At 48.3% G+C, this 14,612-nt stretch overlaps 1 protein-coding gene across 1 annotated transcript in view; it reads left to right on the forward strand.

Annotated features, from left to right (window-relative positions):
* Positions 1–1,052: 1,052 nt before the first annotated feature.
* DDB1 (damage specific DNA binding protein 1) overlaps positions 1,053–14,612 on the forward strand; it is a 26,481-nt gene continuing 12,921 nt past the window's right edge. Inside the window, exons 1-12 of the mRNA XM_007944905.2 lie at positions 1,053–1,113; positions 2,273–2,421; positions 3,847–3,963; positions 4,725–4,946; positions 7,765–7,879; positions 8,984–9,081; positions 9,781–9,939; positions 10,570–10,653; positions 11,205–11,321; positions 11,845–11,947; positions 13,112–13,187; positions 13,269–13,377. Coding sequence (XP_007943096.1) covers positions 1,053–1,113; positions 2,273–2,421; positions 3,847–3,963; positions 4,725–4,946; positions 7,765–7,879; positions 8,984–9,081; positions 9,781–9,939; positions 10,570–10,653; positions 11,205–11,321; positions 11,845–11,947; positions 13,112–13,187; positions 13,269–13,377 — 1,410 coding nt within the window. The remainder of the gene's footprint in view (positions 1,114–2,272; positions 2,422–3,846; positions 3,964–4,724; positions 4,947–7,764; positions 7,880–8,983; positions 9,082–9,780; positions 9,940–10,569; positions 10,654–11,204; positions 11,322–11,844; positions 11,948–13,111; positions 13,188–13,268; positions 13,378–14,612) is intronic.

A 14,612-nucleotide genomic window follows, 5' to 3' on the forward strand; every position in this document is an offset into this window, starting at 1 on the left:
GGCCCATTACTTGCAGCAGAAAGGACTGAGGCTGGAAGACCTGGCTAGGTACCTAGCTCTGCCGCTGACTTACCGGGGGGGATCTTAATACCCCCCAGCCTCAGTTGCTGCTTCTATAAAATGGGTAATGGCTCCTCTCTGCTCTGCAGCTGCTCCAAACCACGTGGTTCTGCTCTTTGGGGAGCCTGTCCGATTTAAGGTATCCTGCAGAGTGCAGGGCCAACTGACCACCATCCTGAGCCATTAAGGCTCTCAGTAGTGAAATTCTGGTTTTGTCTGGGTCAGACTTTGAACAGCAATGGAGGCACTAATGATGTTGACCAAGACGCCTGGGAGCCCTTCCTAATCGGAGGAATAAAAACACAACATAAAGGGACGCCTCTAGGTGAGACGGAGAGGTGGCTCCAGTGTCTGGCGACGTCACCGGCTGACTTTGGGGGAACAGAAAGGGTTCAAAGGGAGGGAGGGAAAGACCTGGGCGTGGGATCCGCACAAATCGCTGTCAACTGTCTCCCCTCTCTAGGCCTTTGAAGTCTTCCGGGTTCCAAAAAGGAGAAACACCCCAGGACTCCTGAAACAATAGTGTGGGGGGAGGTCGGAGGTCTGGGGAAGAGCTAGGGGCGAGGAGGGGAGGAGATTAGGAATTTGGGGGTCTGCGGGTGAGCTCCGAATGCGGAGGGGCACACCTCCCCGCCAGCTGGCGCCCGCCAGAGCTCTCAGCTGCCAGCGCCGCAACAGCCGCTACTTCATAAAGGCCCCCCGCCGGTTCACATCCGGGTACTGCAGGCGCCGGCGGTAGAGGCGGGGCGAGGGCTCCGGGGGCGGGGCTTCCTGTGGTTGGTTGCCTCCTGCGCGGCGAGTCATCCAGAGGCCAGGTGAGGCCGTCCCGTGATGCGTCGCGCTCCGGCCGCTCTGGCCTGCAACGTGTCTCTGGGGCGGAGGCAGCGGCAGTGGAGATCGCTGCGCGCGGGTGGGAACCTCCTGTCTCTTTGCTCGAGTCCATCTGTCTATCGTTGAGCTCGCGTCCCGACGGGCCGCCCCAGGCCTTAACAATGTCGTACAACTACGTGGTAACGGCACAGAAGCCCACCGCCGTAAACGGTTGCGTGACCGGTAAGGCTTCCAGGGCCGGAGACCCCGGTAAGGGAGGGCGGCTGGGGTGAGCCCAGGCCTAGGGAGGCCCGCGGCCTTAGGGGCGGCCGGACCGGACCGGGCTTGGGGAATGGAAGGCGCTGGCGATCGGGCAACCTTCCCCCAGCCCTCCGACGTGCAAAGAAACTGTTTCCACGCGCGCCTTTTGGGGAGCAAAAGCTGCACTTGAGGGTCCTTTCGGTTCTGGGAGGTCACCCGGCCTCGAGGACAGGAAGAGGCTTGTAGGACAGAGTGGCGAGGGAGTTGACTGTGCGGTGTTGCTTAGGCCGCGAGATTGGCCGCATGCGGTTGGGGGAAGGGACGGTGGTGATGGCGGCTTTTGGATCCAGTGTTTTCATGGGAGAGCGTGCAGGGCGCAGGAGGTGGAAGGATGGAGGGAAAGTCCGCACTCACCCGGATCAGGAGAGGCTCATCCCTTTGCCTGGGGCTGTTGTTTACATGAGGCTGCAGCTGGGAGTTAGGAAGGCTTGACCCAGTGACTTCCTGATGACACAGAAGTGCAGCCGGTCTGTGGCGCTGGGATCATCATCCCGAACCTAAATCCTCGGCTTAATACATGCAGACGGCAAACCTGTATGTTTGCATAAACCCCGGCCCTGTTTCCAAAGCAGAGCTATGTTGTTGGCACAGATGACACAGAGGACAGCAGGGAGGGCAGGGGGTGTGGGCATAACCGTGCATTGATACAAAGCTGGGGGTGGGGAGGGTTCATCGTGGGACCTGCCCTGTTTGCTAAAGGTTTTGCCAGTTCAGATGATAAATGGAAGAGATGGATGTTCCCTCCAGCATTCGCTACCGAGAGGACAAGGCTGCCACTGTCACAAGAAAAGTAAAATTGGAGGGAACAGAGTGGACTGCAGGGTTTTCACAGTCATCTGCCATGGAAGGACGCTCTGCTCTTAGGCCCAGTGCAGTTTCCTTAGTCTGATGGGAGAGGTGGTCTTGTTGAATGTGTGGTGCCAAGTTGGGTGAGGAAGGGAATGAATGAAGGGAGCTGGAGATTTACGTGGCACAAACATGAATTCCGTAAAGATTTAGGTAGAAAGGGATACCATTGTTTAGACACGGCCAGGGAGGCCTTTTCTCTGGCTTGGAAGGTTGGCGGACTCTGTTTTTTCAGGACACTTTACTTCAGCTGAAGACCTGAACCTGTTGATTGCCAAAAACACGAGATTAGAGATCTATGTGGTCACTGCTGAGGGGCTTCGGCCCGTCAAGGAGGTGGGCATGTATGGGAAGATTGCTGTCATGGAACTTTTCAGGCCCAAGGTAAGTGCTCCGGGTCCACCCAGCAATGAGGGAGACCTGTTGGGTGGAGACTGTTTGGCGCCCTGATTTGGGAAGGGTGGGAAAAGGCTTAGGAGAGAAACTCCCAGCTGTCTTTGAAGTCTAGTTTTAGCACCTTGCATAAGCTTGCCAGAAGTAGGAGGGGAGACTCCTAGGAGAAAACATATGGATTTGAAACCTCTTCAGGGAGTGAAATTAAATCAGTTTGAAATGTACATGTTGCGTAGTGAGTGAGAGGGTAGATTGTACAGCAGGGCAGTTCTGGCTTCATTCCTTGTTCCATGACTTTGGATGTCTTTCAGAGCCTTGTTTTCTCTGTCTGCAAAATACAGAGAATAGTGTCCAGTCCCCTGGGTTGCTGTAAAGATTAAATAATAGCACAGGCCTTAGCACATGCAAGCACTGACCATTATGTTAATAACTGTCCTGATTTTTAGTGTAATCAGAGTGTCTTCAAGTAGCCAATGAATTGCTTTACAGTAATTGCACTGAATCTAACAAGAAAGAAATGGGTTAAAAGCTTATAAATTATGGTCTTTTGAATAAAAGACTTTTTTGGGTCTGTGTTAAGTGGGTACGAGTTTGTAGATCTGTTTTAGCTTGTGCTATTATTCCTACTTTTTTTGGTCTTTTTTTTAATACTTTTGGAGGGAATTACGGCAGGCATTGCATTCATTTCTCTGAATTTGAATAGTATGAGATTAATTTGAGATGGAAATAGAAGCATACATTCAATACAGAGTAGAAAGATGAAGACTCATGAAAATAAGGACTAGATGTTTACTATCGTCAGTTCCACCTTTGGGCTATACCTTTAGAGGGTGCATTTGTACCTAGTGTGTGGTACCGAAGGCCTGGTGGCAAGTGATTAAGCCTTTCCGCTGCTAACGGAAAGGTTGGTTAGAACCCACTGAGTTGCTCCAGGGCGAATCCCATGGAGATTACCAAACAAAACAAAACCAAATACCATTGAGTTGATTCCAACTCATTGTGACCCTATAGGACAGAGTAGAACTGTTCCTTTTAGGGTTTCCAAGGCTATAAATCTTCACAGAAGCAGACTGCCACATCTTTTTCCTGAGAAGCGGCTGACAGGTTAAACTGCCTAACTTTTTGGTTAGCAGCCGAATGCTTTAAGCACTGTGCCACCAGGGCTCCTTCCATGAAGATTAGAGCCTAGAAAACCCTGTAGGGGCCGTTCTGCTTTGTCACATGGGTTCACTGAGTTGAAATCCACTTGACAGCACTAACAACAGCGTGTGTTACATATTCACCTAATGAGCGTTTTCTCATTAGGGAGAGAACCATTTGGAAAATTGTAGCATGCTTAAGAATGTCGCCTAAAGGCTGGGCAGGTGTTCCTGATTTAAAAATGACCTTTCTTAATAGCGTACTGTTGGTTTCCAGGGGGAGAGCAAGGACCTGCTATTCATCCTGACAGCTAAGTACAATGCCTGCATCCTAGAGTATAAGCAGAGCGGCGAGAGCATTGACATCATTACACGAGCGCATGGCAATGTTCAGGTGAGGTGGCCGCTGTGGGCTGACAACAGTTCCCCAGGCAGAGCCTTCGTGGTCCGATGAGGGAAACCAAAGCGCTGGGGGCAGCCCTCTGTGTCGTCAGAGAAACACAGACAAAATCTTCAGGCTTTGAGTACTTGAGCTTACATAAAGAAAGGACTTCTGTAGTTTTCGTAGAATCTAAGCAGCAGGGAAATAATTCATTGAGATTCAGTGTTTTGCAAAAAAGTGTAACTATTTTGGTGTATCGATTAGATACTGCTTGTTGTTGTTGTTATGTGCCAAGTCAGACCAGACTCATAGCGACCCCTTCTTGGGTTTCCGAGGCAATATCACTACAGAAGTTGGATTGCCCAACCTTCCTTCCGAGGAGTAGCTGGTGGGTTTGAACCACCAGCCTTCTGGTTAGCAGTCAAGTGCCTTAGGCACTACGCTTCCATAGCTCCCTAGATACTGCTAGTCTTTTTTTTTTTTAAAAAAAAAAACAACTTTTATTGTGGTGAAAACATACATACCGAGATATTTACCAGCATAACAACTTCCACATGACAGCTCAGGGACATAGATGGCATTTTCTATGTTGTGCCACATTATTGGTATCCTTTTTGAAAATGCTCCACCACAGATGTCTCTAGTCTCACGATCTGTCTTAAAGTGGTGGGATTTAGAGGGTGCAGGGCTGAAGCTTCTGGCACAGTGATGCCTGTTGTCCTCTGTTACGCTGTGGGTGTGCAGGTCCCTCCTAATCCCAGTTTACCTCTCAGGACCGCATTGGCCGCCCCTCAGAGACAGGCATCATTGGCATCATTGATCCTGAGTGCCGGATGATCGGCCTGCGGCTCTACGACGGCCTTTTCAAGGTTATTCCCCTGGACCGGGACAACAAAGAGCTCAAGGCCTTTAACATCCGCCTAGAGGAGCTGCATGTCATTGACGTCAAGTTTCTCTATGGTTGCCAAGCCCCTACCATCTGCTTTGTCTACCAGGTACTGGATTGGGAGACAAGAGGAGAAAGCTAGGTGGTCTGGCAGAGCAGGAGTTGGTTTTAGCCAATCAAGGTGTCTCGATGTGATAGTAAAAAACGAAACTCACTGCCATCGAGTTGGCCCCGAGGCAGTATCACTACGGAAGTAGATTGCCCAGTCTTCCTTCCGAGAAGTGGCTAGTGGGCTTGAACCTCCAGCTTTTTGATTAGTAGTCAAATGTCTTAGGCGCTATGCCGCCAGAGCTCCCCAATGTTGTAGAGCAGGCAGATGTGTTCCATGTATTGAAATGTACTGAAATGTTTTGCACAGTGTAATTGATAGGAGTCAGGCTTTGGTTGCAGTACCCCTTCTCATAGAGGCAGGAAGCTCTCTGGGGCTTGTGGCAGGTTTTAATCCTGAAATTACACTCTGGTTGTGGGCCTTGGGGATTTTATGGGGTGACCCAGTTTATATTTTGAGTTTCATACTGGTATGGTGGAGAATTGAAACTTAGCTGTAGATGGTGTAGGTTTACAATATTGTGAATTAATGTCTCTGAATCATATATTTAAAAAGGGTTAAAATAGCAAGTTTTACATTATATATGTTTTACCATGGTTTAAAATGACAACAGCAGCAAATAGCTGTAGAGAAGTGATCTGGAAATTGCCAGTATAAGCGAAGGCAAATGTCTCGGTGGTGCCCTATTTGTCTTTTCAGAAAAGATTTTTGATTTGTGCAGCACCTACTTTCTAAGGACTTTCTGGGGTTTTTTGTTTCTCTGTTTAAAATTTTAGTAGAATTAATTAAAATATCTGGCATTTCAGCATTCTTTATACATATAATTCAGTGGCATTAATTACATTCACTATGTTGTGTAACCATCATCATGTCCGTTTCCGTATGTTTTCATTGCCTGTAACAGAAACCCAGTGTCCCTTAAGCAAGAACTCTTTCCTCATCCCTGCTGTGCCAGTTACTACTAGTAGTTACCATAGATTATCTCAGATGAATGGGATCATACAGTATCTGTCCTTTTGTGTCTAAGTTACTTCACTAAGCGTAGTGTTTTCAAGGTTCATTGTTGTTGTAGCATCTATCAGAACTTTATGGCTGAAGTCCACTGTAGGGATATGTTGTTGTTGTTATGTGACATCGAGTTAGACCTGACTCATAGCGACCCCTCCTTGCATTTCCGAGGCAGAAGTAGATTGCCCAACCTTCCTTCTGAGGAGTGGCTGGTGGGTTTGAACCGCCAGCCTTCTAGTTAGCAGTCAAGTGCCTTAGGCACTATGCCACCAGAGCTCCTATAAGGATAAACCACGTTTGATTATTCATCATCTGTTGCTGGTCATTTGGGTTATTTCCACCTTTGGCTATTGTGAATAAGGCTGCAGTGAACGGTGGTGTACAAGTCTCTGTTTAGATCCTTTCTTTCAGATCTTTGGGGTTTATACCCAGGAGTGGAATTGCTGGGTCAGAGGGTAATTCTGTATTAAACTTTTTGAAGACCCATGACTTGCTGGCTCTTGACTTCTATTTTAGTCTGTGCCTACAGCCTTAGCAGAGCTGATCCTGGGCGGCTTTTCTCTGGGCCAGATCTGCTAAAGGGTGGAGGCAGGGGGACATCAGACTACACATCTGTATCTTTGTCTCAGCATTTTAACAGAGCCATACAGCATGAGGTCATTTTACTTGTGTGTGGTTGAATCAATGATGGAAGGACCTGAGAGTCGTGTGTAGTTAGTGTGGGATGTGGGGGCACTTGAACTCTGTCAACGTGTGTGCTGGAAGTAGTGATGCAGTTTTGTGTCTTTCATGGTGTCACCGTAAGCACTGCAGTTCTGGGGCTGATTTTGGTTGATCTTGTTTATGGAGCATTAATTATCAGAGCTGTGGTCAAAGCTTCACTCTTATCAGTATCAGATCATTACAACCATGAAAACACTGGTTGTTCGAAAATGACTGTATTTCTAGCCCCAGAGCTGCCAGTGTGAATGCTCTTTATTTTTCTGGGTGTGGCTCAGAGGCCAGAATCCAAACCTTAGCTTGACTTTTTGTGAAGTTGAGTCCCCTAGTTATTGATGGGAAAGTCTTTTCAGCAACTAAGAATCATTTCTTTTTATGCCAGAAATTCAGTTTGACAAATGTGAAAGGTACTCGTGCTAAGTGCTTAGGAATAACAGTGATCAAGACGGGGGTCCTGCCCTGAAGCCTGCTGGTGATTCCCTTCTACAAACCTTTAGAATCTGGGCTGCCCTTTGTTAAGCCGTCCACAACTGGCTGAACCCTGTGCCCTTGCTCTGTAACCCCTGAAAGGTGACTTTGGCAGCCCCAGGAGTGGCATGAGTCATGGTTCAGGAAAAGGTGGGGTTCACAATAGTGCTGGAGGTTTTGACAAACTTTAAGGAACAGTATGGTCTATTTTCCCTGCCATCGCACCTTCTGAATGCTCGTCGGAATTGTCTGAAACCATTTTCACAGTCTCTTAGAGATATTTAGCTTCTCAGTGTGTTTGCTTTTTCTCTCTGGCCCTTTTGCTGACATACATGCATTTTCTCTCTTGGGCTTAGGCTTCCTGCAGTGTGGCCTGTTTATTTCTCTAATCCCTTAAGCCTTCCTTGGCTGGTTGAATTGGAAGGGACGTAGGCCTCAGATGCCAGGAGTCTACCTAGAAACTAGTTAGCGGCTCACCGCTGCAGTGTCAGGACCCTGACGGATCGGGTGGGAAGGCTGACGTGGCTGGCATGCCTAATTATCAGCTGTCAGCTGGTGGTGGCTTGTCCGGTCTGAGGTTCACGCCTCCTGAGAGCTAACTGTTTGGTCTTTCCTGGCCTAGGATCCTCAGGGGCGGCACGTGAAAACCTATGAGGTATCTCTCCGGGAGAAGGAGTTCAACAAGGGCCCCTGGAAGCAGGAAAATGTGGAGGCTGAAGCTTCCATGGTGATTGCAGGTTGGTTGGGGTTTTGGGGTATCTGCCTCCCCCAGCTCTGCCCAGCCCCCAAGTCTTCTTGTTCCTTTCCTCCTTTCTGCTCTTTCCTGTCAGTGTCAAGTGTTAAATTTCCACAGTTCAGTGCCTCCTGAGCGTCGCTCTCCCTCCTCGTGCTGTTGTTTTTTTCTTTTTCTATTTCCGTCTTTAAAATTTTGTTATAACTTCTCACCAGAAGTATAGCTTTCCTTTATTTAGGGCAGGAATTGACTATAAAACCTTGAGATCGACTTGCAGGGTGGCGTATGGAAATCTGTCATTATTACTGCCGGATAACGTTTAAAAAGGTGGCTCAAACAGTTTGCAGTTGGCTGCTGACCACCAGTTAGCAGTTTGAACCTACCCAGGAGCTCAAGGAAGAAAAGCCTGACAAACTTTCTGTAAAGGTTCCAGCTGAGAAAACCCCATGGAGCAGTTCTGCTCTTTCACACAAGGGGTTGCCGTCAGTCGAGGGCCGGCTCCTCAGGAGCTAACGACATTTAAAAACTGAAAAAGGCAAATAGAGCTTCTCTCATCTGACTCCCTTGTTTCATAGACGAAGAAACAGAGCCAGAGAGTGACTTGCCTAGGCCCGTACCTAGTGGACAAAGCTGGGCTAGAATCCAGGCCTCTTAACTCTTTGTCCTACACTCTCCCCCCCAACGTTATGTTGGCTGTCTGACCCAGTAGAGAAGTTTTAAAACTCTTAAGAACAAATTGGCTCTCCCAAGTGGTGGTCCAGATAATGGAGGGGCACTCAAGTGCGGGAACAGGAGTGGAGTAAAAGCTGTCAGCTGGGAAGGAGAGAAGACGGCCTGAAAGCCTGTGGATGACCACAGGGAAGACTGCACTCGTAGGAATGCTTCAATACCAAAAGTGTGGCAATGCAGGTGTTCCCAGGATTCCATCTTGGCCAGTCTGAAATCTCAAAGCCAGGAACCTCAGGAAAAGTAGATTACCTTCTCTGAGCGTTGATGTGTTTTTAAAAAAGTAATGGTTACCTTGAAGTTTGCCTCGGGGGTCACTGGGTCTGTGTCCTCGCTGTGTCCCCAAATGCTGGACGTTCTAATGCTGCTGTCTCCCCTGCAGTCCCAGAGCCCTTTGGGGGTGCCATCATCATTGGACAGGAGTCGATCACCTATCACAATGGTGACAAATACCTGGCCATCGCCCCTCCGATCATCAAGGTGAGCAGACCCTTTGTCCTTTCTTCCTCCTGTTTTCTCCCCTCGCTCTCCCTCTGCTGCTCCTTTTTCTCCAGTTGTTAAGGGGATTCACAGCTGTCAATCACACTGTTCACTGCCCGTGGAAGATTCTGTGTTGATTGCTGGGGGGACAGAGAACCGAGCTGGCTTCTGCTTACAGAGTGCTTGCTTGCTAACTAAGACAGAAGTCATAATCATTGACTGGGCAACTATAAAATAAGCCATAAGAAGAGGAGAATGTTGCTAATTACTGGATGTGGTGGTTACTAAGGCTCAAGTCATATAGAATAAAAAGGTGATGAGATCCTTGAGACTTTAAGCATTACTCACAAAAATTTCAAGCTGTAAAAATTAAGCCATAAAGCTTAATTTAATTTTTTTGAGCCTGAATAGCAAAACCTGATAACATTTAATCCAGTGACTACTCAGAATTGTTTTCTACTCTGTGTCTCTGTAGTTCTGTTTTCCAGTCAAATGATACTTGAATAAGCATTTCAGGTACATTGAGCTCCTCAGAAAGTTATCTTAAAAGAGTGGCACATTTTCTCTCCCCTGTGTAATGTTTGCTGAGTGAACTCCTGGGCGTTTTCAGTTCTGGCTGGTCTCCCGAGAGAGTGGCCTGGCAGGGTTTGCTCTTTGGTCGCAGAAACAATCTAACGACTGTGCCATCCCTGCTGGCAGCAAAGCACGATCGTGTGTCACAACCGGGTGGACCCCAATGGGTCACGCTACCTGCTGGGAGACATGGAAGGACGGCTCTTCATGCTGCTGCTGGAGAAGGAGGAGCAGATGGATGGCACCGTCACCCTCAAGGATCTCCGCGTGGAACTCCTGGGAGAGGTAGGGCTGCTCTCTTCTCTGCAAGCTCTCTTGGGTGCCTGCTGACCACAGATGTGCGGCCCCACCCTGCACCTCCACGGTTGTATTACTTTTGTAAGGTCCTTAACACCTAGCGATAAACCCTGCCAGTTCTCCTACAGAAGTTGACTTCGGAAGTGGTTGGATGGGCAAGTTTCAAGGGCAACCGGGCAGAACCTGAAGCGTAAAAAGAAAGGAAGGGGAAGTGGAAGGGATGTCATCTGGAACTCAAGATCAGTCTAATGCTGATAGTTCTGGGAGGAGGGTACAAAATGTCTAAGGCTTGTGCAGTGTATTTTAGAGGTTTCTGATTGTTTCGTGCAAACTGGAGTTGTTAGATTAGAACTGTCTTTCGGAACAAGCCACCTGCCAGAAAAATTACAGAATTTTCTGAGCAGAGGGATGTTTAAATGGAGAGTCACAGACTTCTGAGATATTTAGGACCCTTTGTTAGTATGACTGGGGGATTTGACAGGACGACCTGTGGCTTGAATTTCAGCTGCAATTGCGAGTTTTCTCAACAGATGTCTGTGGGCTGGGCAGGGCAGCGTCTGGATCCCAGCTCACCTGGAGTCCATTCCACTATCTTCTGCTCTGTTACCTTTCTTCCAGACCTCGATTGCTGAGTGCTTGACATACCTGGACAATGGTGTTGTGTTCGTCGGGTCTCGCCTGGGTGACTCCCAGCTCGTGAAGGTGAGAAGACATTTGTTCCTTTTTGTCTTCGCTGCTGCTGCGTCAACTCTCTCCTGTGTTGGGCGCTTCTCAGAATGTCTCCAGCTCACCCAGCTTTCCGCGAGGCCAATTCAACACCCTGCCCCAACCGGCTCCTTGTCCTGAAGGCTCATTCAACTAAGGGGGCGGGCAGGGTGCTAGGTGCTGTGAATAAAATGGTAAACAAAACCCAGCTCCTGCCCTCAGATAGGTCGCAACCTGATGTCCTGGATCCCCTCTAGAATCTGCTCATTCCAGAGACTCTCCACACGTACATTTTACATTAATTTCAAAAAATTCCACCGCTTCTCTGAACACCATCAGTAGGATATCAGTGGATTAGAAATCCCTGGACTGACTCACGGGCTTACCTCTAGGGTAACCATGTTCCTCAGTCAGCAGTCTCCTTCTGAGAGCATCTAGTGGCGCACAAGAAGGGCAGAGCTAGCAGGACTGAGAATTTATTCTGATGACTACTTTTTCAGGGTGGGTCTGTTGCGGGATTCCAGGACTAACATCCTTCTTCTTCGCAGCTCAACGTTGACAGTAATGAGCAAGGTTCCTATGTAGTGGCCATGGAGACTTTTACCAATTTAGGACCTATTGTGGACATGTGCGTGGTGGACCTGGAGAGGCAGGGCCAGGGGCAGGTAAGGGGTCATCCTGGGAATGGTTTGATAGTTGGTATGCCCACTCCAGCTGCGTCCTCCCAGCTTTGGGAAGTACATGCTGAAAATACTTTCATAAGCCTCATGCAGTCACCAGTGATAGAAGAACACCTCCCATTTATTCAGTGCCTGTTGGTCTGCCAGGCACTTCGTAGACATTTTCTATAATCTTATGAGCACTCTGTTAGACAGACGTCCTTGGCCATTGCACAAGTGAGGAAACTTAGGGTTGAGAAAGGTTAAGTAACTTGCCTAAGGTCACACACCTAATAAACGGACGGTGTGTCTGACCCCAGGTCCTGTTTTCTTTCTGTTAAACTGGAGTTGCCCGGATCTCAGGCAGCTTGCTAGGAGCAGCGGCAGGAGCTTCTGCTGCTGTCTGCCTCTCTAGGCCTGGCTCTGCGGGAAGGGTGCTTGGTTTACCTCTAGCTCCTTGACCCTGGGCATCAGCCTGAGGACCTCAGTCTTCTGAGAAGTTAATGGAGAACCTTTTCTCTACTTGCAGCTGGTCACGTGCTCTGGGGCTTTCAAAGAAGGCTCCCTGCGGATCATCCGGAACGGGATTGGCATCCACGAGCATGCCAGCATCGACTTGCCAGGCATCAAAGGTACCCTTCCGGGGGACGCAGGGTGCAGAGCCATACAACGGCTAGAGGAAAAAGCTGGTGAATTGCTTTATAACTCTGGGGTGGAGAAGAAGGTCTTTTAAACCATGATTCAAAATACAGATGCCAAAAAGGAAGATTGGTAAATTCAGCTTCCTGAAAGCATGGCACTCCTGCGTGTGGAAAACACAAGTCAGAAAATGGTGACGAACTGGATAGCAGTGTTTGTAGTTCACTTATAGACAAAGGCCTAATCACCCTGATGTATACAAAATTCCTAAAAAGAAGATAAACAAACCTTTTGTCCCAAATTGGCTAAGGATGTGAATGGACCTCAGGCTGCACTGTAATGAGAGAAGAGCAAGCCCGAGCTGGGTGAGAGCTTGTCTTTGACTCGAGTGGCTGAAACCCCAGGTGGGGCGGCGCAGTAGGCTGTGAGTGAACACACAGGCACGTGCGCCCTCTTTAGTGGGGTTTGGCAGTCTCTAGGAAGTACAGCTGGCTTTAGTGGTTTGTCCAGCAATTCCAGTTCTGGACATCTACCCACGTACCTTCATGTGCATAGAAAGGTGTAAATACAAGGTTATCAAGGTTGTTCGTTGTGACATTGAATGTCGTAGCGAAATACTAGAAGAAAAGAAGTACCCATCAGTGGGATGGATGAATTACCCATTATGTTAATAATTAAGTAGAGTCACATGACCAAATACTGTGTAGGCATAGGAAACAACACATTCTATTCTAACCAGGGCCTCTGCATCTGTCACTAAAGAAAGAGCAAGACATCAACAGGCTATGTTGTATGTACTGTAATACGGTGTTTATCCTGTTGCCTTAAAGAAAAACTGCAGGGATAAGCGAGCTATATTGATTGGGGGAGTGGGCTGGAGGGAGAGCACAGAGTGAGACTTCAGCATATATTTTTTAAAAATAAATTTTGATATGAAATCACAGAAATGCTGCATTCAACACAAAAATTAAATTAAAAATGTAAGTCATAAGCAGGCTCAAAACAGTTTTAAGAACGCTTGACTTCTTCAGAGTCGGAAAGCTAGGCGGGGCCGAGTGGGGCTGTCTGACTTGGGACCCCTGCGTCCCCGTGCTGTCACCCGCCCTCCCCTCTGGTGTGTTTGTGGCGTGGATCCTAATCCTTGGTCTTTGCTGCAGGTTTGTGGCCTCTGCGGTCGGACCCTAACCGGGAGACCGATGACACTTTGGTGCTCTCCTTTGTGGGCCAGACGCGGTAAGCATGGGGCCATGTGGCGCAAGTGCCAGGGGCTGGTGTGAGAGTGGCCTGCGGCCCTGACCTTGCCTTCCATCGCAGAGTTCTCATGTTAAATGGCGAGGAGGTGGAGGAGACTGAGCTGATGGGTTTCGTGGACGATCAGCAGACGTTCTTCTGTGGCAACGTGGCTCATCAGCAGCTTATCCAGGTAGCAGCTGAGCTGGGCAGGTACCGATTGGACCTGGGGTGCAGTGTCACACTGCCGGCTGTAGAACACCGTCACTGTGGCTCTAAGAATAACGTAGAAACTCTAGGAAAAAAAATGAAAGTTCCCTAGTAATCCCACTCAGAGATAGCGACACTCAATGTGGACTTGTCCCTCCCTCTTTAACCAGTGTTTTACTCTGAGATGTGTGTATTCTGTATTTACTCCCTTTTTCTTTCACAGGTTAGAATCAGCATGGGTATTGTACATGCTTGGGACCCTGTTCTAGCACTAATTATGATGAGACACATTTTAATAGTAACATGTCCTTCCTTGGGAAATACTGTAAAGCACAGAGAGAAAGATTAGTCTGCTTCCAGGCGTCTGTGACTGCTTGTAGCACTCTCCACGTGTTAATTATTACAGCCAGTGCCCTCCCTGGGCTCTGATCCTTTCTCTGACTCCATCGACAGCCTCAGGCCACAGGAGCCTGGCTTCCGAGCAGCCGCCCCAGCCCAGACTTTGTTCATTGGGAAGAGCTTTAATGCTCCTCAGCTGTTCGCATGTGGGCATGCCGTCCCCCCACCCCCCACCCCCACCCCAGTCAGTGTGTCGCCAGTGCTGGGCATAGCACTTGAATGCCTGATGATTAATTCATAGTCTCCATATTTCATCCACCTGGTCTTTTTAGCCAACAGGTGGTGACAGACTTGGTAAAAATTTGAGGGAAGCTGCTCTCAAGTTTATGCACCTGTGTGGGAGGGGCCCGATACCAAGTCATTGCTTTGTCCATGTTTTCTGAATTTGGTCTGACAGTTGGCCTCAGCACAGCACACATAGCTATTAAAGGGTTTTCATCGTTAACTAGAAACTCAGCCTTGGTAGATAAGATGAATGAATACTCATACTGGCATCAGCCTGCTGTTTGTTTTCTTAATTACCATATAATTTTGCAGCTTTTACTGAACAATTGTAATGGTTCATACACAGTAAAGAACTTGGCTGTTTTAGAAGTCTAGTTGAGAAAAACTGCTGGACTAGTGATCACAGGATCTTACTCCACTGATATCTGTCTGTAGAATGCAGTGTGTGTTATCCAGGCCTCACTCTGAAGAAAGTAAGCCTATTATCTGGCTATAGATCTATTGTTGTTGTTGTTATGTGCCGTCGAGTCGGCCCCAACTCATAGCGACCCCTCCTTGGGTTTCCGAGGCAGTATCACTACGGAAGTAGGATTG

The sequence above is a fragment of the Orycteropus afer genome, unplaced genomic scaffold (genome assembly GCF_000298275.1).
Source record: "Orycteropus afer afer isolate SDZICR_OR568_19922 unplaced genomic scaffold, OryAfe1.0 scaffold00130, whole genome shotgun sequence".
NCBI classification, from domain to species: domain Eukaryota; kingdom Metazoa; phylum Chordata; class Mammalia; order Tubulidentata; family Orycteropodidae; genus Orycteropus; species Orycteropus afer.